At 41.9% G+C, this 27392-nt stretch overlaps 2 protein-coding genes and 2 non-coding genes across 6 annotated transcripts; 3 read left to right on the forward strand and 1 right to left on the reverse strand.

Moving 5' to 3' along the window:
• Positions 1-237: 237 nt before the first annotated feature.
• Positions 238-2604, reverse strand: Actrt3 (actin related protein T3). The gene is made up of 2 exons (XM_090343106.1): positions 2354-2604; positions 238-1260 (listed from the first exon to the last, which is right to left on the reverse strand). The coding sequence occupies exons 1-2, from the start codon at positions 2548-2550 to the stop codon at positions 342-344; spliced, it is 1116 nt and encodes a 371-aa protein (XP_090199232.1). The 5' UTR covers positions 2551-2604; the 3' UTR covers positions 238-341.
• An 852-nt stretch (positions 2605-3456) lies between these two features.
• Trnav-aac (transfer RNA valine (anticodon AAC)) lies at positions 3457-3529 on the forward strand. Its single transcript has one exon. It is a non-coding gene; the product is annotated as a tRNA-Val (tRNA).
• Positions 3530-5478: 1949 nt separating this feature from the next.
• Mynn (myoneurin) lies at positions 5479-27114 on the forward strand. 3 transcript variants are annotated; one of them, XM_090338637.1, is made up of 9 exons: positions 5479-5557; positions 8161-8457; positions 14255-14302; positions 14615-15405; positions 17002-17161; positions 19934-20112; positions 21270-21353; positions 23376-23462; positions 25503-27114. In XM_090338637.1, exons 2-9 carry the CDS (start codon positions 8192-8194, stop codon positions 25763-25765), a joined length of 1878 nt encoding a protein of 625 aa, XP_090194763.1. In that variant the 5' UTR covers positions 5479-5557; positions 8161-8191; the 3' UTR covers positions 25766-27114. The 3 variants fall into 3 exon arrangements, with proteins under 3 accessions (XP_090194763.1, XP_090194768.1, XP_090194771.1); XM_090338642.1 differs by lacking the exon at positions 14255-14302; XM_090338645.1 differs by lacking the exons at positions 5479-5557; positions 14255-14302 and having other exon boundaries at positions 8246-8327.
• LOC150068514 (U6 spliceosomal RNA) lies at positions 19740-19844 on the forward strand. Its single transcript, XR_016538451.1, has one exon. It is a non-coding gene; the product is annotated as a U6 spliceosomal RNA (small nuclear RNA).
• Positions 27115-27392: the final 278 nt, after the last annotated feature.

Raw genomic sequence — 27392 nt, forward strand, 5'->3', positions numbered from 1 at the left:
CACACACACACACACACAGAGTACTCAGGAGGCTGAGATCTGAGGATCAAGCTTCAAAGCCAGCCCAGGCACAGAAGGACCTGAGACTCTTATCTCCAATTAACCTCTAAAAAACTGGGAAGTGGGGTTTGGCTCAAAGGTAGAGTGGTAGCCTTGAGCTGAAGCGCTCAGGGACAGCACCCAGGCCAAGTTCAAGCCCCATGACCAACAACAACAAAAAAAGGCACATAGACATGGTAATAATAACAGAAATCATTTCTGTTCTTCCAGGAAACCCATACTATCCAGAGTTTTGCCACAAATATTCAGAACATTTTTCTTTGAACCATTTTATCTGTATTTCAGAAGCATCTTTGGTGTACTATATTGGGTCCAACTTCGTTGAATTCTTCAGCAGTGATCCACATGTCCTGGAAGGCAGAGAGGGAAGCAAGAATGGAACCTCCCATCCACACCGAGAGTTGCCTTTCTGGGGGAGCTGTAACCTGCACCGAAGTATTAGCAGGCGCCACCTTTGCTATATCCTTCACCAGCCGCTTTTCTAAACCAGGGAAAGCAGTTGATCCTCCAGCAAGGATAATATTGGAAAAGAAGGAATTTCTCAGATCTGTATCACATTTCATTATGCTGCTGAAGCACATTTTATCAATGCCAGGTACATCGAGGTTCATGAGACATGGAGAGAAGAGGACTTCAGGGCATCGGAAGAGCTCATCCTTGAGCTTAAGGACCTTCCCATCAGGTAGTGTGTACTCTTTCTCCAAATCACTAGATGTTTTGGTCAATTCCTCCTCATAGTTCAAAGCCACATAACAACATGTCTCCTTAATGCTGGTGACAATCTTTCTGTCTGAAGCATTCAGCAGCACAACACCATAGTTCTTCAATAACATCATGAGATAGTTGGTGAAATCAGCACCTGCTAGATTTAGCTGCTGTACACCATGAGGCAGACAGTAACCATCAAAGATGGGCACAGACTGGGTAACCCCAGCCCCCGAATTCAGCACCAGACCACTAGTGAAGCCAGAAGCAAAAAGAGCCAGCACAGCTTGGATGGATATATAGAAGGCAGGAACACCCAGATGCTCAAAAAACACTTCACAGGTCTGTTGCCTATTGGCTAGTGGGTTCAGTGCAGGCTCAGTAATCAAGACTGGGCCATCACAGGGCTTTAACTTGAGGTTGTAGTCGAAGATGTGTTTCCACATGATCTCCATGTCCCCCCAGGAAGAAACGAGTCCACGCTCCACTGGATAGCTGGATGGACAGCAAGTAGTAAGTGCAGTTAGTGTTTCGTTTCTATTGTCTTCAAATCTTAGCAAAACTACTCTTTCCAAATGCCCCTTTACGGGGAGTAACTACCTTTCTATGGAATCAGAGAAGGAGATTCCTTCCCATTTCTTCTCCCCTTGGGAAATCTGTGACTTTACAACATTTGGGAAATCTAAATCATTATTTATTTATTTACTTTGCGTGTGTGCCAGTTTTGGGGCTTGAATTCAGGGCTGGGCACTATCCCTGAGCTGCTTGTTGCTTAAGTCTAGCATTCTAGCACTTGAGCCACAGCACCACTTCCAGCTTTTTCTATGTGTGTAGTACTGAGGAATGGGGCCCAGGGCTTCAGACATGTTATGGCAATCACTGTACTACTAAGCCACATTCCTGGCCTTTTGGGTGGAGGTAATAGGGGCTTGCACCTGGGCCTGGGCACTGTCCTTGAGTTTTTCACTCAAGGTTTGTGTTCTATCATTTGAGGCACAGCTCCAATTCCAGCGTGTCTGATGGGCTTTTTATGCTTGGGCTGATTTGAACCGAGATACCAGATCTCAGCCACCAGAATAGGTAGGATTTCAGGCGTGAGCCACCATCACCCCACCCCCCATCCCCCATTTATAGTTGTATTATCAACTAACGGAAAACTCGAAATGAAAAGCCACCACAAACGGTAACACTTCTACATGAACTTGTACACTGTGCACAACGACTTGATTTACGGGTTTTCGCTAAAGCATTTGTACAAAGTTCAGCCTTTCCACGTTGGGTACCCAAGGCGATCGGGTAAGACGAACCGGCTGAGAATTCTGGGCCTCACATCCCGACCCTGTCTGCCACCGCGCTCACCCCGCCCCCGAGGCCCCTCGGTCCTGGGGTCCCTCGGTCCCTGAGTGCCGCCCCCGCCCCTGCTCCGGGCTCCGGTGTCCCCAGGTCTCAAGATTACCGTCCCCCGCCCCACCGGTTCCCGCCCTCCGTCCCTGTCCTCCGCCCCGGGGTCTCTGGGTCCCCGCTCCGCCGGTTCCCGACCTCCGCCTCGCCGTCCCGCCCCAGTGCCCTGCTCCCCGGGACTGGGCACCTGATGGACAGCGCGCCCCGCCGGTCCTGCGCCTGGTCGCCCACGCACAGCTCCGCAGCGCCCTCCACCCCCCTCGGGCCCCTGGAGCGGCCGATTATGTTCGGGTAGAGGAACTGGGGCTCCCGGCTCCCCGCCAGGCCCGCCTTGATCATCCCCGAGCCGTTGTCGATCACCACCGGGAGCTGGTAGCCGCTCATGCCGCTGCCCGCGCCGCGCACGGTCGCCCGGCCGCCCCTCCCCGGGCTGAGCCGGGCCGGAGGCCTGGAACGCCGCGTCACAAAGAAGCCGGAGGGGCGGGAGCTGAGCTGGCCAGGGCCCCGGGACCGATTAGGACGAGTGGGTCCCCCCCCAACAGGTGTGCCCCGCGGTCACGGCGATGCCATCCCGGCTCTCCCCGACCCCCAATGCCCGGAAAAGCTGACTGCCACTCCGCGCGCGCGCGCACATCCGACTCCTCCCGAGCACATTCTCCAGCCCACTGGGTGCGGGGAAACCAGGAGGGCGCGCCGGGAACGGAGTGAAGTTGAGATCGGAGTGGGGAGGGAAAGTGCACTGCGCGTGTGAAAAAGCGCTCCTTCTGAATACGGTTGTGCTCACCTGTGGGGCGTTTTAAAGCAGCTTTCCGAATTTCAGAAGTAATTCGCGCGTCCTTCCACCAGTGGTGGGCCCCTTCGCTTTTTGATGTATTTATTGTCTGTATATATTTATTTTTGCCGGCTGAATACGAGCTTAGGGCGCCGTCCCATGCGCTAGGACTTGGGGGTCTGCCCGCCCGAACAGAGGGAACGGGTGAGTGGCCGGCTTTTCCGCAGGACCTGGGGGTAACCATGCAGCCCTGCGGCCCGGGGAGCGCGGGCGGAGGGCCCGCGGGCGGGCCACCTGTTTTCCGAGGCTCCTCCGGGGATTCTCAGAAAGCTGTACGCTAATTCAAGCTTTCGGAGCGGTCTGAACACACAGTTGAAATGCAGAATTTCCTTTTTGGTTCCGAATCATCACCACCCTATTACAAGATTGGATCCTTAATAGTTGGCCAATCAGAGAGGTTTGCCGTTCACGGTGTCGCATAGATATCCAAGAGTTCCAGAACAGCGTTAAGCGGGCCGGTTTCCGTAGTGTAGTGGTTATCACGTTCGCCTAACACGCGAAAGGTCCCCGGTTCGAAACCGGGCGGAAACAGCGCTTCCTTTTCTCCCAAGGTTTTTGTTTTTGGTTGTTGTTGGGTATGCTGCTTATTTTCAAATGACCCGATTTGAACAATTTGTGAACCGTGAACCTTTATTCTGCATGTTACTTTATGGGCTTACCAGATCTGCACTTGGAAGAACTGCCAATCAGAAACGCCCCAGGTTAAAAAGAAAAATTGAATCAGGCTGGGCGCCGGTGGCTCACGCCACTCAGGAGGCTGAGCTCTGAGGATCGCCAACCCCGGCACTAAAATCCTTGACTCTGATCTCCAGTTAACCATCAGGAAACCGGAAGGGTCACTGTGGCTCCAGGGGTAGGGCGATAGCCTTGAGCTGAAGAGCTTAGGGACAAGGCCAGGCTGAGTTCTAGCCCCACGACCGACAGAGAGAGAGAAAAAAAAAAATTAGGTTTGCAACTAGGGTAATGTTGAAAAACGTGTAGTCTAGAAGAGGTCAAACAGCATTGCAACTGTCAAACTCACAAATATTTCTGAATATGTATCATTGAAAAAAGCAAATTGATTCTATGCTGAAGAAACGGAGCCATCCTCATATTTTTCCTTGTGAATACAACGGGTGTGGGTCTATTTACAAATATGACTCATACAGAAATGGATTTACGGACCGTAGAAAGGTTCTAGTAGGGAAACAAAGGACTAATTCAGGTTGAGAACTATTCATCAAAACGAAGGCATGAGTAAATTCTTTAAGGTAAAGACACAGGCTTTTTTCCTTTGTTAGTTATGCAACGGATTTATTGTGACATTTCCATACGGGCAACGTACCCTGCTGAAACTCTTCTAACTCTCCCTTAACCATTTCCTCCGCCCTTCTTGGAATAATTTCAACAAGTTTCAACGCAAACCAAGTGCTTTAATCACACTCACCCTCAACTTTGGGCCCTTCCGCTCCCGCTGGTACTCCCCGACAGAGGCTGTTTTATTTTCCTGTCATTCAGGTTTTGCGTGTATATTAATTGCACAAAGAAGCTTCACAGTAGCAAATCACGACGCGCATAAAATCAGATTAACCTTATCTGTCCTCGTCTCTTCTATGAGCTTTCTTAATGCTCTTTATGCGGCCACCATGGATTTCCATATTCCTCGTCCTCCGCCACTCGTTTGTCCCTCTCCTACCCCCAGACCCTAGAAACCAGCTAGAAACCCGCGATCCTGGGATCTCAGCCTCCGGAGTAGCGAGGATGGCAGGCGCCCCGCACACCTACACTTCTAAGGAAGAAGAAAAAGCCCAAATGGTGGTTTTTCTGCCATGTCCACCACCATCGAGGAGGAAGCTACCTGGACCTAACAACAAGTCACTGTTCCCAGCAACTCTGGAGCACAGAGCCTGCGGTGGCTGCCGAGGACCGACGGAGGCGGTCGGACTCCGAACAGGCCCTCCTCCTCTCGCGCTGCGCATGTGCAGTCTGCCCAACCGCTACGCTTCCCTTTGGTGCGTCTGAACTTCCTATCACCAGGTACGGGCATCTTGGAAGGTGAGATACAGTTGCCTGGGCGCAAACAAAACCCAGAGGGTCCAGTGAGCTATCGGGTACGAAAACTGAGAAGAGGCGATCAGACTCAGCCCCTACAATCCCCATGGCCGGGAGCCAGCGTGTACAAAGCAGCAGCTTCCACGGGGAGGGGCTTAAAGCGGAGCGGAAAACGAGCCAAGACCAGGAACTACAAGTGCCAGCATGCACCGCGCCGCGCGGCTCCGGAAGAAGTCCGGAGAATTCGGGCGGCCCGGTCCGGAGCGTTCAGCATTAAGAAGACCGGCGCGGTATGGCGAACGAGCCTTGGCTTCTCGCACTTCGGACGCCCTCTGTTTCGAGGGGAGAAGCACGACTGTGCCGGTAGCCCGGACCTGCGGGGGCCCTTGTGTCTCCTAGGGCTCCCGGAGGACGGAACCGGACGAGACGTCGCCAGGAGGCATGAGGAGAGGCGGAGCGTGGCGCGGTGACGTCCTGCCAAGATGGCGGAGAGAGAGTGAAAGAACGGGTCCCTCTGGGCGGCTACCGGTGAGTGCCGACTTCAGCCCGGCCCGCGTCTGTGCCTTCCCCCGGCCCCAGGCCGTCCGAAGGCCGGCTTCTTGGAGTTCGAGGGCGGGTCGCGGGGACGGCGCAGAGCCTGCGCGAAGTAGTCCCGGTGACGGCCCCGGCCGCAGCCTCTGCTGTGGGAATTGGCGGAAGGGGTGCCGGGCGGAGGGCCGGGCCGCCGAGGCGGGGGTGGGGGTGGGGGGCTGGCTTTCGTGGTCGCCCTCGGTTGCGGCCTCGAGTGGAGAGCCTGGATAGGGAGCGTGTGGCCTTTGGGCCGGTGACAGGGAGGGGGTGTGGCCTCCGGACAGGTGACTGGGAGAGGTGTGGCATCTTCGCAGCTAAGATTAAGAGGTTTGGCCGCCTCTGGGCAGGTGACTGGGGACGGGGGTGGGATCCCTAGCGGGGTGACGGGGTGTGTGTGTGGGGGGGGAGCTGTGGCCTCTGGGTAGGTGACTAGAGAGGAGTGCGGTGACTTCTGAGCTGTTGTCCAGAGAAGGGGTTTGGCCTGTTGTGGGCAGGTAACCAAGATAGGGTGTAGTCGTTCTGGGCAGGTGATGGGGTGGAGGGGGGTGGCCTCTGGGCTGGTGACTGAGGAGGGCCGTGGCCGCCTCTGGGTAGGTGACTAGGAGAAGGGGGTGTGACCTCTGGCTCTGTGTTGAAGGAGAGGGGGCAGCCTCCAGGCAAGTGACAGGGAGGAGGTATGGCCTCCGCCCGGCATATGACAGAACCCTTGTCAACCCAGGCCCAGCACCTTTATATTCTGTCTTCCCCGAATTTACCTCGTGCTTTGCAGAAACTAACAAGTTTTGGTGTTTTGAGAGGAATTAAAAAATTAATAGTGTTCTCACCCTTTTCTTTCCTAAGGAATCATCTCTTAATGATTTGTTGTTCCCCACCTCTCCCCCTTAATGTACTTTTGACAGTTCGAATGTACTTGAAAGTTTGAGGGTTCTGCTTAAAAATGTCCACCCTTGCCGGGTGAGGTGGCCCATGCCTAAAATCCTAGCTCCTCTGGAGGCTGAGATCTGAGGATCAAGGCACAAAAGGACCTGAGACTCTTAGCTCCGATTAACCTCTAGAAAACGGGAAGTGGGGCTTGGCTCTAAGGTATGTCGGTAGCCTGGAACTGAAGAGCTCTGGGACAACGCCCAGGCCCAGAGGTAGGGTAGTAGCCTTGAGCTGAAGAGCTCAGGGACAGTGGCCAAGCCCTGTTCAAGCTCTATTCCCCCCCCCCACACACACACACAAAAAATCCATCCTCCAAAGGCACAATGTCTTTGTGCATCTGGTCAAATAAAATAGTATTTGTTGAAATGAACTCCAGGAATTGAGCAAGAGGCTTTTTTTTTTCTTCTTTGCTGTTTTCGTTTGTCTTTTTGTCTTGTTTTTTTGTTTGTCTGTCTTTGGAGGGACAAAGGGTAAACAAATGCAGTAGTGGTACTCACTAGGCACTATGCTGAAATTGAACTTGTGGATGGGACAGGAGGGGAGAAACGGGAGGGGTGAAGTTGTCCAGACAAATTATTCTCTACCTGACTTACATAACTGTAACCCCTTTGTACATCACTTTTATTTATTATTATTTTTGGTTGGTCGTGGGGCTTGAACTCTGGGCCTGAGTGCTGTCCCTGAGATCTTCAGCTCTGCCACTTGAGCCACAGCCCCACTTTCAGTTTTATGGTGGTTAATTGAAGATGAGAGTCTCATGGACTTTAGTGCCAGAGCTGGCTTTGAACCGTGATCCTCAGATCTCAGCCTCCTGAATAGCTAGGATTATAGGTGTGGGTCACCCACCCAGCAGTACATCACCTTTATAATAATGATTTTTTTTTAAATTCCACCATTTTTGCAGCCCACAGAATTGTTTTCATTCACCTTTATTTTTTTATTTTTTATTTTTGAACTGGGTCTGGGTATTGTCTGTGAGCTCTTCACTTCAAGGCTAGTGCCTTGCCCCTTGAGCTACAGTGACACTTTTGGCTTTCTGGTGGGTTAATTGGAGATAAAAGTCTCACAGACTTTTGGGACTTTTTGCCTGGGCTGGCTTTAAACCACAATCCTTAGATCTCAGTCTAGGATTACATGTGTGAGCCACCACACCTGGCTTCACCTTCATTTATTGATGTGTGTCCTAGGGATGGTGTTAACAAGTTTCTGTGGCGAAACAAAGAGATGAAATATACTTTTTGTTGTTTTTGTTTTTTGTCAGTTGTGGAGCTTGAACTATAGATTTGGGCACTGTCCCTGAACTCTTCAGCTCAAGGCTAGTGTTCTGTCACTTTGAGCCAGCACCAGTTTCAGTTTTCTGGTGATGCCCAGACTATCTTTGAACCATGATCCTCAGATCTCAGCCTTCTGAGTAGGTAGGATTACAGGTATGAGCCACCAGCACCTGGCTGGCACTTGCATTTTTTAAACCATATGTAGTTGATGATGATTTTCAGAGGTGACAGAATGAGAGCTCACTATTCTTCATCATTTCCTTTGTACCTTCTCTGCCTGCCACTCTTTATGCCTAAATTGCTTGAGTGATTGATCATTTGATGAAGACTTGTGATTACTGATGTGCTGTTTATGTCTTCTAGGACAAGAGTAAACTTGCTTTCTGATATCAAAATGCAGTACTCACACCACTGTGAGCATCTTCTAGAGAGACTAAACAAGCAGCGGGAAGCTGGTTTTCTTTGTGACTGCACTGTGGTGATTGGAGAATTCCAGTTTAAAGCACATAGGAATGTCCTTGCCTCCTTTAGTGAGTATTTTGGTGCAATCTACAGAAGCACTTCTGAGAACAATGTTTTTCTTGATCAAAGTCAGGTGAAGGCTGATGGATTTCAGAAACTGTTGGAGTTTATATACACAGGAACTTTAAATCTTGACAGGTACAGTATGCTTTTATGTTGTTCTTCAGTCATAGAAGCTAGTTAGTCAGTAGTCTTTAGAGAAAGAATAGAATTGCATTTTTTTTCAGTTTCTGCACTCAGTCTTCAAGTACTTACACATTTGTTTAATAAACAAGTATCACTGATTTGGGATGAAGAGGCGTTTGGTAAGCACATTGTAAAGAGTAAAAGTTCTGACACATTTATTTGCTAAATAAGGGCCATTGAAAATAGTTTTGAGAGAATTTCAGTTGGCCATTATGTTTTGGTTGTTGCTTTCCTCCAGTATTTTCCCTTACTCTTTGTCTCTCCTTCCTCTCCCTTTCCCCCGACTGTTTTACTACTGGACTGAGGATTCAGGACCTCTGGCTTGCTAGGCAAACATTTACCACTTGAGCCATCCCAGTAGTTCTGGTACTTACTACTTATAAAGTGATTAGAATGAAGATGGGGTAAGAAGGAAGACTCTATGGGTTCTGAGAAGGTTGTTTGTATTGCCGGCCATAAATAGCCGTAGGACTCTTCCTGATTTGGATCTGGAGAGTAACTTCATTTCCAAATAAATTACAGTGTTAGTTTAACTGGCTAATAAAGAAAAGTGGAAAAAGGAAATACCTCAAATTCTGCCACCTACTATTAACCACGATTAACTAATGTTTATTAACTCAGAGATGCTCTCTTTTTTGTTTTATTTATTTAGGGGTGGGGGTTACAGGGCTTGAACTCAGGGCCTGGGCACTGTCCTCAGACACTTTTTGCTCAAGCCTAGCATTCTGCCATTGAACCGCAATGCCACTCTGGCTTTTTCTGTGTATGTGGTTCCAGGGAAATGAACTCAGGGCTTCATGCATGCTAGGCAAGCACTCTACCTCTAGGCCACACTCCTGGCCTCTCAGAAATGCTCTTATGTCTCTTCATGCTAGCTGCTGTTAGCACCTTAACAAGTCAGTTCTGAAGAGCCTCAAAATGCCACATTGTTTTCTCTACACAATGAATCCTATAATTAGATTAATAACACATACCTACTTTCATAAGAAAAAAGTAAAGAATAGGACAATAGCCACTTAACATGTTGATATGCAGTCATGCTTTTCCAGAGATCTCTGTAGACATGCATGTACATTGTGTACACATTATACCAACACCTTCCCTTTTGTATTGGTGCTGGTTGTGATCATGAACTTCTTTTTTTTTTTATTGTAATTAGTAAAAGGGTTACATGATATTTGCCAGATAGAGGGTGCATTAATTCACATACATTGATACCCCTTCACATGTCTTGGTACCCATTACCCTCCCCCCCACCCCCCACCCATCTTGGTTTTCCCTCCTTCCCTATCAAATTTCAAATAACCAAATACAAATAAATTCAATATATCAGATAACAAAGTGAGATACTATAACAATATGGGATAACCAAGGGACAGCAAAGGAGATAAGAGACAACATAGTACATTAAGGACAACAATCATTCATTATATGGCTTTTGTTTCAATATCCTGGAGGTCCTTTCAATTAGCTTCATGTATCCAGATTTTGCTCTATTGCAGATCTCTGCTAGTAGAGCCCAAGGTTTCTACTGATTATGACGAATGAGGGAAACCATTGAGCCTAAGTTCCTTTGAGTCTGGCTTACTTCACTTAATGATCATGAACTTCTTTAGAAATCTAGAATCAGGATAATTCTGAGGCCTTATACAAAGGAAATATTCAGCTCTGGGCATGGCTCAAGTAGTAGCACACTTCATGGAAGACCCTGAGTTTTTCATTCTTAGTACCTTTAAAAAAGAAAAATAAAGATTTGGGAATTACTTTAGAAGTTTGGTACAATGAAATCTTCAAGTGAGTCATTTTGTGTAAGCTGATTAAGGAACTGTAATACATGATAAATAATTTAAATATGCTAAGTAGTTCATTATGCAGGTGCCACTGATCTAAGAGTATTTAGAGTATATAATACAAAATAGCCTCAGACCATTGAATTTTGGTTGACTTTGAATTTAATGGTTCCTCTTTCTCAATGAACTCATTCAGGAAAAACTTACTGATACAAACACAAAACAAAGCATCTTTCTTTGTGCAGTCACATGAAGAGCCAATGTGAAAGAGAGCCAGGTGTCTTGTTCAAACTTTTTTTGGTTTGTGTTTTTCCTGGCCAGCTGAATAATTAGTTATCAAGCATACCCAGAAGAATTAGAAGACTTCTACCAATGTAACAAAAACAAAAAAACAGAATAATGTACTAATTAATAAAATAAGCAGAAAAATAGAAAATTAAATTGGCTAAAGGCCAATATTTGGAGCCCTGAGCTTTGTGTGTGTCTTCTGTGGTGTTGGGGGTATGGCTTAATGCCTTTTACCTGCTAGTCAAGTACTCTACTACTGAGCTGCAGCCCTAAGTTCACTGGCATGTAAAATGAGGGTTATAAAAGATTTCATAGGCATGTTCTAAATATTACCAGAAGTAATCCATTAAGGAGTTCAGCACATACCTTTCAGTGTGTAATGAAGTGACCTTCGGTGACTCTTCAAAAGATGAAAACAAGTTTCAGAAACACTAAAATGCTTCTAAACAAAGATCAGTTATTGAAATAAAGAAATGTTGATTGGTTCTTAACTGTTAGTGAGATTGTAGAACACGTGTAAAATAGTTTACTCTTTCAGTACCGAATAATCAGTGTGACTTGTTTTTTTGTTTGTTTTGGTGTGGTCTTAAAGGCTACCGTGTGTGTGTGTGTGTGTGTGTGTGTGTGTGTGTGTGTGTGTGTGTGATTTGTGGGGCTTGAACTCAGGGCCTAGACACTCTCCCTGACCTCTTTGCTCAAGGCTAGGCCTCTACCACTTTAAGCCACAGTACCACTTCCAGTTTTCTGATGGTTAATTGTAGATAAGAGGCTCCTAGACTTTCATGCCTGGGCTGGCTTCAATCTAGGATCCTTAGATCTCAGCCTCCTGTGTAGTAGTAGGATTACAGGTGTGAGTCATCAGCGCCAGGGTAAGGCTACCTCATCTTGTTATGTTTGGTACCGTATTTAATGGAGTACAAAATATAGATATGATTTAAGACTAACAGATCTGTTTTAGTTAAGTAAAAACATACATTTTTTATGTTTTAATAAGGAATTTATTAACATTGATTTTTATATCATATTTGAAATGATTTGTTTAACAAACAAATATTCAAGAAGGGAATCTCTATGTATAATCACTGCCACTTAGATTTTAGAACATAATTAAAATTAGGCTGAGGGTTTGTATGTCATAGATACATATTAATCTATGTAATAAAACATTATGTCTATAGAGTCATGCATTTTTATGTGTATATAGTTGTGTTTATATTTCCAATACCATGTCCATAGCACTGGGTACACAAATGTTGAGTCTTCGCTCTTGTACTGTTTGGATCTAATAGCCACATATTAAGGATACCAGTAAAAACATAAATTTTATGTTCATTCTAGAAGTGTCTCATTTATTTTAAAATAGCAATGTAACAAATACATAAGGATAAAATATGTTTAGATAATGCTGTATACATGTAAGAAAAAAATCGTAAAAGTAAAAGATTATTTTAATATGCATTTATGACATTTGTTCAATTTCTTTACAAATACAGAATTAAATTGTTCAGATTCATGGTATATTTTTAAAATGATAGTTCAATAGGCCGATAAAAATGTCTTAGGTAATATTTTCTTGTTTAGGAGAATTACTCAGATACATTATATACTAAAAATTGATGTGTAATTTAGTTGAAGACTTTGGATAGGTTCTCATAAGGAAATAAAATTTTGTAAGCTGGTGATTTGTTTTTAAATTAGTTTGTGAATCTGCCTCCCCCCTCCCCCCCCTTGCCAGTCCTGGGCTTGGGCTCAGGGCCTGAGCATGGTCCCTGGATTTTCTCAAGACTAGGGCTCTACCACTTGAGCCACAGCACCACTTTTTGCTTTTTGCTAAGTATGTGGTACCGAGGAATGGAACCCAGGTCTTCGTGCATGCTAGGCAAGCACTCTATCACTAGGCCAAACTCCCGGCTGAATCTGCTTGCTTTATAGTGAGCTGAAAAAGGATTGTAATGAGAGAGTTTCTTAAAAGCTATCATACTAGATTAGATAAGGAACCATATAAATGGCACTGGAGGAAAGAGGTCAACATGGGTAGAGACTTGTAGATCCTGAAGTATACTTTTGAGATCTTAGAGGCTTGTTTTTTAAATTGCATTACAAATTTTAACTTTTTAAAAATTTGCATAGGTGTAGGGGGTTTCAATTTTCACATATCTATTTATGAGTACAGTTGTTTATTTTTGGTAATATGATTAAACTCAGGACCTCATGCCTGCTAGGCAGGCACTGTACCCCTTGAGTTACTCCTCAGCTCTTTTTCCTTGGTTATCTTTCTTTCTTTCTTCGCTTGCTTGCTTACTTGCTTGCTTGCTTTCTTCTTCCCTTTTTCCTTTTTTTTCCCTTTTTTTGTTTTTTGGCCAATCCTGGGGCTTAAACTCAGGGTCTGAGCACTGTCCTTGGATTTTCTGAAGGCTAAAGCTCTATTTGAGCCACAGTACCATTTGAAGTTTTTTTCCATGTATGTGGAAAGGAATTGAACTTGGGTCTTTGTGCATGCTAGACAAGCACTCTACCACTAGGCCAAACTCCGACCCCCTGCTTTGGTTACTTTTCAAATTGGGTCTTAATTTTTTTCCCAGAGTCACCCTGGACCATCATCCTCCTATTTACACTTTATGTATAGCTGAGATGAACCACCATACTTAGTTTACTTGTTGAGATGGGGTCTTACCACTTCCTAGACTAAGCTCACAATGTGGTAACAATGATCCCCAGGATAATAGAAGTGAGTCAGCCATGCTTGTTCCACAAATTTTTGCCTTTAAAAAAAATAGTATTATGACATTGCAGCTATATCACCAGCTATAATTAAATCGCTCTTGTTCTGACTTAAAATGAAAACAGAAGAGAGATCATCTTGAGAAAAGTGTGGGAAGGTTACTTGAGAAGGGAGGGGTATGTGTCTATGTGTTTGAATCTGCCCTCAACCAAAGTGGTCATTATTAATAATCTTATAATAAGGAAATTAAAGCCTGTAATTTTGACTTACTGTAATTAATTCAGCTAGAAATGCCAGAGCCAACACTAGATTCCTCATCTTTTTTCTGAATTGTAAACAGGAAGTTTGATATTTAATGTCCCTCCGAATATACGCAATACATGTTCATAAGTATTGACTAGAAGCCAGGCTCCAGTGGTGCACACCTGTAATCCCAGTTACTTTGGAGGCTGAGATCTGAGAATCATGTTTCAAAGCCAGCCTGGCATGAAAAACCATGGACTTTTATCTCCAATTAACCACTAGAAAGCCAAAAGTGGCACTGTGGCTCAAAGTGGTAGCGCTAACCTAGAACAAATATTGACTAGAATGTTGAACGATGTGGATTGCCTTTCTGTATTTCTCTAACCTGGCAAACTTTCCAGTCAATTTAGGTTGCATATTACCAAGAAATGGGAGATATTAGGAGAACGCTTCACTCGTTCTAAAACCTTGTCTCCCTAACCATGATCCACAGACTGAGGACACAGACCTCATCAGGGCATACATTAGAAGTACGGAATCTCCACCCCATCACACAATTACTGGATTTGAATCTTTATTTAATAAGATCCTTGAGTCGGTCACATGCACAGTCAAGTCTGAGAAGCACAGTTCAAAGCCCTTCCCAGGGCAAAAGGGGAAATAGTAGGAAAAAATTTTCATTAGACTCTTCCTGTTGCCTATCTAGAAAATTTCGTTGCTGTCTGAAGAGGCCTCAGGAAAATGGGAGGACACAGTGAGTTACTAACAACTGTTTTTGTGTTCAGTTTCTTCTTAAAACAACCAGAAAAATGTAGCATCTTTCTCTAATAGTTCATTACTGCTATGAATAGGCATTATTTTTAATATTTTTAGGTTCTATAAAATTGGAGATCTCTGTCTATACTTTAATTCTGATAGAATTAAGTTTTGTACCTTTGTTGTTTAAGTGACACCTTGTTTAGCCTGCTTCATAGATCTTGAAATACATGGCGTTATATTTTCAACTGTTCTCAGAAGCAGTTTTTCTTTGATCAGAATGTTGTCATTTAGCCTTGTTTCCTTACAGTTGGAATGTTAAAGAAATTCATCAGGCTGCTGATTATCTCAAAGTGGAAGAGGTGGTAACTAAATGTAAAATAAAGATGGAAGATTTTGCCTTTATTGCTAATCCCTCTTCTACAGAGATATCCAGTATTACTGGAAACATTGAATTGAACCAACAGTCTTGTCTCCTTACCCTTCGAGATTATAACCATCGGGAGAAATCAGAAGTGTCTGCAAATTTAGGTCAGGCAAATCCTAAGCAAGGGGCTTTAGCAAAGAAGTCATCTCAAACTAGAAAGAAGAAGAAAGCTTTTAATTCCCAGAAAGCAGGGCAGAATAAAACACTGCAATATTCTGGTGACATTTTAGAGAACACATCTGTTGAAATCCTAGATGCAAATAAATTGTCCACATCTGTAGTTGAACAAGTTGCCCAAAGAAATGATCACTCAGAACTTGAGTTGACATCAGTCGTGGAAAATACTTCACCGGCACAAGATACTGTGCAGACTGCTACAGTGAAACGGAAACGGAGAAAATCACAGGCTAATTGTGCTCTGAAAGAACATTCTATGTCTAACATAGCCAGTGTCAAGAATCCATATGAGGTGGAAAACTCTGGAGAAGAGCTGGATCAGAGGTTCTCCAAGGCCAAGCCCATGTGCAACACATGCGGGAAGATATTTTCAGAAGCCAGTAGCCTGAGAAGGCACATGAGAATACACAAAGGAGTGAAACCTTACGTGTGCCACTTGTGTGGAAAAGCCTTTACTCAGTGTAACCAGCTGAAGACACATGTGAGAACTCATACAGGTAAGACTGGTGACTGTTTTATGCTCTGACTAACATAATTTTATTATTTTGTTAACCTGGGATTTGAAACATGATATTGCACTCTACCACTGAGGTATAATACCAGCCTAAAATACTCTGTTGTTATTATTGTTGTGATTGATCATGAGACTTAACTTAGGTCTTGGGCACTGTCCTTGAGGGTTTTTTTTGTTTGTTTGTTTGGTTGGTTTTTTTGCTGAAGACTTGTTCTACCACTTGGAGCCATAGTTCTACTTCTGGAGGTAGAAATAAGAATCTCATGAACTTTCCTTCCCAGGCTGGCTTCAAACCATGATCATCAGATCTTAGCCTCCTGAGTAGTGAGGATGACAGGTGTGAGCCACCATGCTAGTTTTCAAATACTGTTGTTATTTCTTATAGAGAGTTTGGTAGCACATGATGTTGACTGCTTATGACCAAAGTTTGCCATTGTTTTATTTATAAAATTATTTCAATATTAGACAGTGGTTACAAACCAAGTATTAATTGCTACAGTATTGTTAATTGACATGTAAATCCTAATGCATTTCTCCTTTATGCCTTATGTTTTAACTCAGACCAATTTTCAGTAGTGCTAACATTTCTTTCTTTCTTTTTTTTTTTTTTTTTGTTTTGTTTTGTTTTTGGTCATGGGGCTTGAACTCCAGGCCTGGGTGCTATTCCTGAGCTCTTCAGCTCAAGGCTACAGCCCTACCCCTAGAGCCTAGCCCCACTTCCAGTTTGCTAGTGGTTAATTGGAGCTAAGAGTCTCATGGTCTTTAGTGTCCGAGCTGGCTTTGAACCATGATCCTCAGATCTCAGCCTTCTGAGTAGCTAGAATTACAGGCATGGGCTACCAAACCTAGCTTAACATTTCTTTCTTTATGTGTTTCTTAGACTGTTGATTTCTGAGTTACAGGTACCTTCTTTTCTCAGTTTCTGTAGTTTTATTTTGTATGTCCTTCTTTTGGTGGCAAAGTTGAACACATATTGGTATACTTAAGATCTATGTGTTTTTAGATATAATACATTTTTTTCTCATTGGTCACCTTTCACTATTATGAGTGTGAGAAACATTTCTCTTAAATCTATTGATGTTTAAAAATAGTATAGAAAGAAATTTTGTTTGTAGTTGCTCCTAGTAAGTTAGCAATTTCCTCTCTCTCTCTCCCCCTCCCTCCCTCTCCTTCTCTCTCCCTCCCTCTCCCTCCCTCTCCCTCCCTCTCCCTCTTACTCCCTCTCCCTCCCTCTCTCCCTCCTCTCTCTCTCTCCCCCCTCTCTTTTTCTCTTTCTCTCTTCCCTTTTTGCCAGTCCTGGGGCTTGAACTTAGGGCACTGTCCCTGAGCTTTCTCAAGGCTAGTGCTCAACCACTTGAGCCATAGCACCACTTTTTTCTGTGTATGTAGTACCAAGGATCCAACGCAGGGCTTTGTGCAAGCTAGGCAAGCACTCTACCACTAGGCCACATTCCTGGTACTTAGCAGTTAGCATTTTCTAAATATCCAAACTGGTACTATTGATAGCCACTCTTGACAACCTATTTGCCTTTAGCAATTAGAAGAGTTTTTCCTCCTTACTACAAAATTTCTTATTTAGGTGAGCGGCCATACAAATGTGAGTTGTGTGATAAAGGATTCGCTCAGAAATGCCAGCTTGTCTTCCACAGTCGTATGCACCATGGGGAAGAAAAACCCTATCAGTGTGATGTTTGCAATTTGCAATTTGCAACTTCTAGCAATCTCAAGATTCATGCAAGGTAAACAAAAATGACCCATTAGACCTTTAAGTTTTTATGCACATACTACTGTATCTGAATTTAGGATAGTAGAGTTCTAACTGTACCTCAACCATGCTGTATTCTTAGCACATTCAAGGAACTGCAAGTTATGGCAATTGAAGAGGAATAAGTAAGAAATAGGGAGAGCTGGAAAATAAGATCAGAATGGTGATAGGGTACTTGGACCATACATTTTTTTGGTGGTAGTTGTTGGCAGTTGTAAAGCTGTTTCTGTTGGGACTGAGAAATAAATACTATGATGTTGTGTGCATTTTAAGAAAATTACTCTGATGGGTAAATTAGGAAAAGACTTGAATTGTAAGAGTGGAAGTAGGGTGGCTAGTTAGGAATCAATGCATAGAGCCTAAGTGAGAGAGGAACCTGATGGTTCGAGTCTGGATGGTAAGTAATAGATTCGGCATACATTGGAGAGGTAAAACTAACTGAATTTACTGACTGCTTGCTTATGGAACTGAATGAAAGAATCAAAAGTGCTTTCAAGGTTTGGGGCTTGAAGAATTTGAAAACATGGAATTGCCTTGCCTGAAGTAGAGGTGTGTGAGTAGAACAATTTTAAGTTGAAGGGTCTGATTTTAGCAGTACAATGATCAACATGTCCTCTGTGTCTTAGTTTTCTGTCACTATGTCTGATTACTTGAGAAAATCAGCTGAAAGTAGAAAACATTCATGTTGGCTCAGTCTTAGGTTTCAGTCAGTTGTTGAGTTGGCTTTGCTGTTTCAGGACCTCTGGTAAGGCAGAGCATCTTGGTGGAAAGGCCTAGGAGAGCAGAGCTGCTCACACCATGGGAGCCATAGAGAAAGGGAAAGAGGGAGAAAGGCTAAATAACAGGACAGCCTCCCAGCACACCACCTCAAGGGACTCATCCCTTCAACTCAATCCCACCTTCTAATTTTCTGGCATCTGATTATGAACTCATTCCAGATGAATATGTAACTCAGAAGGAAAACACTTTCCTAGCAAATGCAAGGTCCTGCATTCCAGCCATAGTTACACACACTCTTTATGCACACACACAATAATTAATTAAAGAAAAGAAAAAAGTACTTTGCATAGGGACAGTAGGAAAGAGCTCCTAAGGACACCTCATGAGTTTAACAGATCTCACCCATCACAGCCTCAAGGGTGGAAAAATGTAAACGTACTTGCTTTGAGAAGAGAGTACTGGGCACCAACTTAGGGCCTAGATTCCTCATTCATATTCAGCCAGAAAGGCACTCAGAAGATTAACCTATTGATGAGATCAGTCTTAGATTCCTGTCACTTCCCCATCTCTGTGGGCCTTTGTCCTCCACAGTAGCCTTTAGGGGACATTAAAGATACAGACTAAGGGGCCAGGAGTTTGACCTAGTGGTAGAGTGCTTCTTGCCTAGCATGCATGAAAACCGGGGTTTGATTCCTTGTTACCACATACACAGAAAAAGCCAGAAGTGGTGCTGTGGCTCAAGTGGTAGAGCTCTAGCCTTGAGGAAAGCCCAAGGACAGTGCTCAGGCCATGAGTTCAAGCTCCAGGACTGAAAAAAAAAATACAAACTAATATTCTGCCTCTGGCATCAAAGGCTCCTCTTACAAGGCAAAAATGCAGAACACCACCCTCCCTTCAACCCCTCTGAGGAGTTCCAGCACTACTCAAAAAATCCAAGTTCAAAGTTTCTTCTAAAACTGAACATACACTAAGTGTGAACACCTATAAAAATCATTTACATACTCCATGGTATAATGGCACAGGGTATACACTTCTATTTCAACAAAAAATCCAAGTCCAAAGTTTCTTCTAAAACTGAACATACACTAAGTGTGAACACCTATAAAAATCATTTACATACTCCATGGTATTGTGGCACAGGGTGTGCACTTCTATTTCAAGTGGAATGGGAGGGATAGGAGAATATCATGTAGGACTGGACCAGAAATGGAAACCCAGCAGTACACACCTCAAATCTGTTAACTCTACCTCTGTCCACACACTGCCTGCCCTTTTGTTCTTACCTTGAAGTCTGGGTGGGACTCTGCATGACCCCATGACTCCCCATGCTTGAAATATAGCACTGTGTGAACTATGCCAAAGTCTGCCACCAGTGGGAGCAGGTGCTAGTTACTGATTTCTGAGAGAAATAGAAGCAGAATGTCACCTGAGAGAAGTGCTAGAGATTTGAAGGAGTTTTTTTGACAGATGAGAGCAAATAGACAAATAGCAGCAATTGCAATATCAGGTGGTCACTGGTAGAATAGAAAGATGGTGGCAAAACTTAGTTTTGTGCCAATATTGGAGCTTGAACTCAAGCTTTGTCCCATAGCTTTTCCTCTCAGGGCTGGTACTCTTGTCACTTGAGCCGGGCCATAGCTTTATTTCTGGCTTTTTAATGGTTAATTGGAGATAAGAATCTCTAAAGTCTTTACCTGGGCTGGCTTCAAACCTCGATTCTCAGATCTTGGCTTCCTGAGTAACACTGGCACCCAGCTGAAACTGATAATAAAACATAGATCTGTTAATCTTATTTTAACCTGAAAAAATGGGGTTTAATGAAATACTATTAAGTGCTTGCTGCAGCAGCATATATACTGAGAAGAACGAAACTGAAAAGATTAGCATGACCCCTGCACAAGGATGACACGCAAATTCAGGAAGCGTTAAAAAATAAAATAAAGTGCTATTAAAATGCCTTCTGTAGATTAGCCTCCAAATTGTTTTGCTTACCTGACTATAACCTTGTGTGTTCATTTACTGATAGGAAGCACAGTGGAGAGAAGCCATATGTTTGTGACAGATGTGGACAGAGATTTGCCCAAGCGAGCACACTGACCTATCATGTCCGCAGGCATACTGGAGAAAAACCTTATGTATGTGACACCTGTGGGAAGGCATTTGCTGTCTCTAGTTCTCTTATCACTCATTCTCGAAAACACACAGGTAAGAGTTTACCATGGAGAAGGAGACTGAAGTAAGGGAAGTTGTAAATAAAAGCAGAACTGGTTCTTTACAGAAGGTAGATTATTGGCTTTTGAGGTTAAATGTGTTTGTACTTTTTTAAAGCTGTATGGTTTTCACATGTTAGATGTAAAAATGGGATTGTTTTCTAAGAATACAAGGTAGATAAAATTATTTTTTATCATTTTAATGTATACGGTAAATTTGCTACTGTATCATATAAGTCTTGGTTTAGGACTTTAGAAAACCTTAATCTCTTGAGAATTTACTTTCTTTGGGTACAATTGCAATGTGAAGTTAAAGGGTAGATGAGTAATTTATTATGACCTTTCCTACACAGACATTCCCAAGATTTGCAACTTAATTGAGTCAATGTAAATGATCAGGTTTGAAGCAAACTTTATTGATCCTTTTTTTTTTTTTTTTTTTTTTTTTGCCAGTCCTGGGCTTGAGCTTAGGGCCTGAGCACTGTCCTTGGACTTTCTCAAGGCTAGAGCTCTACCACTTGAGCCTCAGCACCACTTCCGGCTTTTTTCTATGTATGTGGTACCGAGGAATCGAACCCGGGTCTTCATGCATGCTAGGCAAGCACTTTAACCACTAGGCCAAACTCCTGGCCCTATATTGATCCTTTTTTCTTTTCTGGTACGGTAGACATTTAAAATTATAACCTTCCTCAGATTTTCACTTTCTCCTTTAATAATACAGCAGATCACAAGATTTGAAATACAATACATGGGATAGGAAGGAAAAACTGAGAGAGAATGAGGGAAGGGGTGATACTGTCCAAAAAGAAATGTAACCTGACTTATGTAACTATGACCTCTCTGTACATCACCTTTGTAATAGCAAAACATTGTTTTCAAGGTTTGAAATACGGGTTGATGAATTTAATGTGCTCTTAGTCATATAAAAACTCATTGCCTCACCTCTACCAGAAGAGACTTATTCAGGAATTTAGTTTTAGTCTATGAAAACTTTCTGGTTCTAAACAGTGTAGTCATTCATTTAAGATGGATCACTCTAAAACACAGTAGAGTTTTCAATTTAAATATATTTTAAATAGCTTACTTTAGATAATCTGTATGATATTATATTGGTATAGTACATCACTTGGCTATCTTTTATTTTCCATCTAGGTGAAAAACCATACATATGTGGTATTTGTGGGAAAAGTTTTATTTCTTCAGGAGAGCTCAACAAACACTTTCGATCCCATACAGGTATGTGTTTAGGGAAAACATATTGTTTTCTGTTCTCTCTTCATTTCCTTTTATGTAAACCTTGGCTTGCTTTGAAACCATAATGGACTATATGGTATCTAGTCATAATTTATATATAACAGTATTTTAATATGTAACATCAACTTTGTTTGCTTATTTTGTTGTGTTTTTTTTTTTAAAAATATTTTGAGTGCAAGTTACCTTTGGTCAGAAATTGAGGATATTCTTTGAAAAAATCAATAATAGTTTTTTAAACAATTTGGATCAAACTAGAGATATATCAAAAACTGAAAAGGAGGCCCAGAGCATGGCATAGTGGTAGAGTGCTTGCCTAGCATACATGAAGACCTGGGTTTGATTCCTCAGCACAGCATATACACAGAAAATGCCAGAAGTGGAGCTGTGGTCAAGTGGCAGAGCACTAGCCTTTAGCAAAAAGTGTCCAAGGACAGTGCCCAGGCCCTGAGTTCAAGCTCTAGGACTGGCACAAACAACAACAACAAAACCAGAAGGAATAGTTGGGATGATGGCTCTTGCCCATAATGCCAGTTACTTGGGTGGGAGAGATCAGGATGATCGAAGTTTAAGGCCAGGCTGGCCAAAAGTTAGCAAGACCCCTTCCCTTCTCAATCAACAAGCTAATTATGACAACTCATGCTTGAGGTCCCAGCTTCAAGGGAAACCTACGCAGAATGATTGCAAGCTGGCCCAGGCAAAAATGCAATACAAGTTAAAGCAGGAAAGCTGAGGGCATGGCTCAGATGGTAGAGCACCTGCCTGATAAGCATGAAACCTTGAGTTCAAATCCTGGGGCTACAAAGGAAAAAGAATGAAATGGAAAGGAAGAGCTGATACCAAGATAACATCAACTTCCCTGCCTCCCTTTATGTCCCCCCTCCTTTCCCCCCTCCTCCTCCTTCCTCTCTCTCTCCCACTGTTCTACCCTTCCTCTTTCCCTCTCTCCCTCTTTCTCTTCCTTCTTTCTCCTTCCTTCCTTCCTTCCTTCCTTCCTTCCTTCCTTCCTTCCTTCCTTCTTTCCTTCCTTCCTTCCTTCCTTCCTTCTTCCTTCCTTCCTTTCTCCCTCCCTCCCTCCCCCCCTCCCTCCCTCCCTTATGGTCTCTTTCTCTCTTTCTCTTCCTTCTTTCTCTTCCCTCCCTCCCTCCTTCCCTCCTTTATGGGTTATGGGGTTTCAACTCAGGGTCTGACAGGGCCTGAGCTCTGTCCCTGAGCTTTTTCATTCAAAGCTAATGCTCTACCACTTTGAGCCACAACACCACTTCTGGATTTCTGGTAGTTAATTGGAAATGAGTCTAATGAACTTTACTACCCGGTCTGGCTTTGAACCATGATCCTCAGATCTCAGCTTCCTGAGTAGCTGGGATTACAACTGTGAGGCACCAGTACCTGGCCCAATACCAACTTTTCTTATTAAACTTTTTATGTACAACTGGCAACTTCTATATTCTCATACTCCCTTGCTCTTTAGCAGTGTTTTTGCTTTGCATTACTGGGGTCAAAACCAGAGCCTCGTGTATTTTAGGCAAAACATTCTTATTTAGCTAGATCCCTAGCCAGAGCAGCCTTCTTTAAAAAAAAAAGAAAAAAATATATATATATTAGCATGTCATTTTTTAAAGGATTTTTCTAACTTGTAGGGTACCTAAGAGCAGATGCCAAAATTATGTATTTTTTTCTAGCTCTCTTAGCAGGGTTTGGCATATAATTGATATCTAATATGTATCTGATATAAATAAGAGTAGGTTATTTTGTAGTTTTTAAATTTCAAAACATGAAAATTGCTATTTTCCTTGAAATTGGAATATGCTTTCTATAGAGGAACAAGCACCTATGTTAACAGAACTTCTCATTTTATTGTATTTAATAAAGTCCCTGCCCGAAAATGTGAGTTTGGAGCCAAATTTAAATAATATAATTTTTGCTTTATATTCATAAACACTGATATTTTTGCCTTGGCCAACAACTTTTAAAATTAGGTTTTAAACTTTTTAACTTGTTTTTCAGGAGAAAGACCATTTATCTGTGAGTTGTGTGGAAATTCTTACACAGATATTAAAAATTTAAAGAAGCATAAAACAAAGGTCCATTCTGGTAAATGTTTATATATTTTTTAAAGTGTATTGCTATCATATTCATGCCATTTGAACTGTGTTGAAGTATAAAATTCTAACAGTTTACATTATGTGTCTATGTTTCATTTTTATTTTTGTTGGTCGTGGGGAGTGAACTCAGGGTCTAAGCCTTTTTCCTGAGCTTTTTGCTCAAGGCTAGTGCTCTACTACTTTGAGCCACAGCACCACTTCCAAGTTTTGGTGGTTAATTAGAGATAAGAGTCTCAGTGATTTTTGTACGAGGTTGGCTTTAAACTGCCATCCTCGGATCTCAGCCTCCTGAGTAGCTAAGATTACAGGAGTGAGCCACCAGCTCCAGCATGTGTTTGTGTTTTCAAACTGGACACACACATATGTGGCTTTACAATTTGCAGTAAAGTTCACTCTTGATTTCTTTGCATATTCAGTATCTGATTTAAAAAAATAATTTATTCCCTTCACTTAAAACATCACTTATAGCTCATGTGATGATGCCACATGTAATCTCATTTCTCACTAGACAAAGGCAGGAGGATTGAGCCATGCATCCTCAGCCTTATAGGTTTTATTCTTGACTATTTGAACTAAAGTCAAATCTGGGACAAATTCTAAGAATTACTGTGTGTGTGTGTGTGTGTGTGTGTGTGTGTGTGTGTGTGTGTGTGTGTCTATGTGTCTATGTGTCTATGTATGTGTGTGTCTGTCTGTGTGCGTTCAAATCTGGGACAAATTCTAAGAATTACTGTGTGTGTGTGTGTCTATGTGTCTATGTATGTGTGTGTCTGTCTGTGTGCGTTTGCCAGTCCTGGGGCATGAACTTAGGGCCTGGACACTGCCCCTGAGCTTTTGCACTCAAGGCTAGTGCTCTAACACTTGAGCCATAGCATCAATTCCAATTTTTTGGTAGTTAATGGAAGAAAAATTTCTCATGGGATTTTCTGCCCAGGCTGGCTTGAGCCACAATCTTCAGATCTCAGACTCTTGAGTAGCCAGAATTACACACATGAGTCACCGATGCTTGGCCTAGAGAATTAGAATTTATTTCTCTGCTTTTGTTTTTACTAGCATATATTAGTGTAATTTCACTGCAACATTTCTATGCATATATGCAATGTAACAAGTATAATAACGTCGATACTTTGGAATAACAAGAACAAATAAAGTTAGTGTAAACTTAAGATAAAAGTTCAGTTATTTTGACAATTTCTTTGTGCAGTACAGCAGAATTTCTCATCCCTGGAGATAGATGAAAAGTTATATACTTCTGAACTTGAACCCACAGGATACTAGTGGCTATTTATTAAAATATTCAATGAATAAATAGTATTCATTTGATCTGTCACTATTGAGGGCTTAGAAGGACTTAGGAAAGTATAAGCATCTATGCTCCAGTTGAGGATTTAATGTTTAATAGCAGTGGTGCCACAGAGCAGAATATGAAGCTTGACAAGATAAGAAAAAACTCACTTTGGTCTGGAATAAATTGGCTTTATGTTTATGGTGGAATTGGTGCTTGAGCCTTTGAGACCAGTTATCTACCGTTGGCATATCAGTAAAAGAAACAGCTTATACCAAGGTGTGATCATTGGGATGTAATTGGAGACCTATGAGTAGATTAGTCTATTGAGATTTTTTTAAATTAAAGAATTTATTAACATTGATTTTTACATCATATTTCAAATGACGTGTTTAACAAACAGGTATTCAAGAAAGGAATCTCAATATACAATCACTGGCACTTAGATTTTAGAACATAATGAAAATTAGGCTGAGCGTTTGTATGTCATAGATACATATTAATCTATGTAATAAAACATTATGACTATAGAGTCAAATTTTTATGTCTGTTTAGTTGTGTTTATATTTCCAATACCATGTCTATAGCATTGGGTATGCAAATATTGAGTCCTCGCTCTTGCACTGTTTGGATCTAATAGCCACATATTAAGGATACCATCCGCCTTTTGTTCCTTTAGTCTTGACTTGTATTGAGATCTTTTTAAAGATAGTGTAACAACATTTTATTCTCCTTTTGATGCAGGTGCAGACAAAAGTCTAGATTCCGGTGTTGAAGATCATACTTTGAGTGAACAAGACTCCATACAAAAAAGTCCTATGTCAGAAACTATAGATGTGAAGCCTTTTGATATAACTCTACCATTAGCTCTTCCCCTTGGGACAGAGGACCAGCACATGCTTCTTCCTGTCACAGATAACCAGTCTCCTACATCAGATACATTGCTGAGGTCTGCAGTGAATGGCTATTCAGAGCCACAGTTGATTTTTCTGCAACAGTTATACTGACTTTGTGAGGAATGGGGAATTGCTAACACATATTTGGTAGTAAATATAAACATCTCTGGTAATACATATATATATATATATATACATATATTCATATTAAATTCCCATTTGAGTTACGATCATTACTTTTTCATTCACCTAAGCAAAAACATGAGGCTGCATCATAACTGCAGTGCTGTTTTGATTTTTGGCTTTTATGGCTAGACAATACAGTTTTTAAGGAATGAATTACACCATGGTAGCACTATTTTGGGTAGATAACTTTTATTCTCTTCTACAGCTGCCTTAACTGGGTTTTTACTTTGCATTTTAGAATTGCCCTTTAATAATTACTGAAGTAGAATCTCAAGTTTCTATGATTCTGTGGGGTTTTTTCTTTTTTGTCTCCATCTGTGTTGCTGTCTGTGAGTCCCAGAGGTCAGTATCTAAAACATGGGACAAAATTTAACATATTTCTGTGAAAATTTAGGTACTGAAAAACAACAGTGCTATTTCTCTTATCAGTATGTTCCTTTAGGAGTAACTTTTCTAAATGAAACCAAAAAAATGCTTCCTTTAAAACTAGAAAACTTTATATAAAGTTTTGCTCATTTAGAACTCTGTATTCTGAAGATAAACAGTGATCAGTCAGGTCAGTATTTTTAATTTTAGTTATTTGAGACTATATTTTTTAAATAGATACATGGTGTTTTTATCTAGTCAAAAAAACAGCTTCAAAATTTGATTGAGTTTATATTTTATTAGGTTTATAGATTATTGGAAATGAGGAATATATACCAAGTTTTGAAAATTTTTGATAAGCCTATCATATCTATTATGCACTTTTAAAAATACTAAATTCTAAGAGTTTTCTAAGTACAAAATGCATACTAGAAATCACTTGTCTCCTAAATTTAATACATTATGTTGCATAGTCAGAAAACTTGTCCAGCATGCCTGGAGCCTTGGGTTCAATCCCCAACATGCGAAAACAAAAATAAAACAAAAAGGAGTTACCTAATTTTTTTTTTTTAGTATTTTTAATTACTAAACATTTTATACTTGAGTTTTCTATAAGCTTTGGGTTTTTAAATTTTGTAACTAAACCACAACTTTTACCTGTCATTGTTTCATAATGGTTCCTTTCCTTCCAGACAAACATAGAAGGTTTAATAGGGTCCTAATACTTACCACTACTCTCCCCACATACTAATTTATTTCACTGTTTCATCTTTAGCCATTGATTACCGTGTTTCACACAGTTCTCATAATGCTGATTAGACATGGTGACATTTCTACAATGCTTTAGTTGTGGCGTATTTATTTTTGAGTTTTTAAACTACATCGATAATAAATTTAATGTGTATTTATTGGTGTATTTCTTTAATTGTAATTTTCTGTATTTGGGGTCCAAGTCATATGAATCAGTTATAAGAAACAAACACTGATTTTGTAGACTGGAGAGATCTTTCATGATTCCTCAGCACATAACATTTTCCTGGTCACAGCTGGTGTTCTAGCACTTGAGCCATACCTCCGGCCAATATACACAGTGATTTTGCAATAAGTTGCCACCATTACAGTTGACTTGAAGAGAGTTTGAAATACCACCTTTGTATAATACAGACCTAACAAAGTTGCACAGCTA

This window comes from Megascapheus bottae, chromosome 1 (assembly GCF_031878675.1).
Source record: "Megascapheus bottae isolate mThoBot1 chromosome 1, mThoBot2.hap1, whole genome shotgun sequence".
NCBI lineage: Eukaryota > Metazoa > Chordata > Mammalia > Rodentia > Geomyidae > Megascapheus > Megascapheus bottae.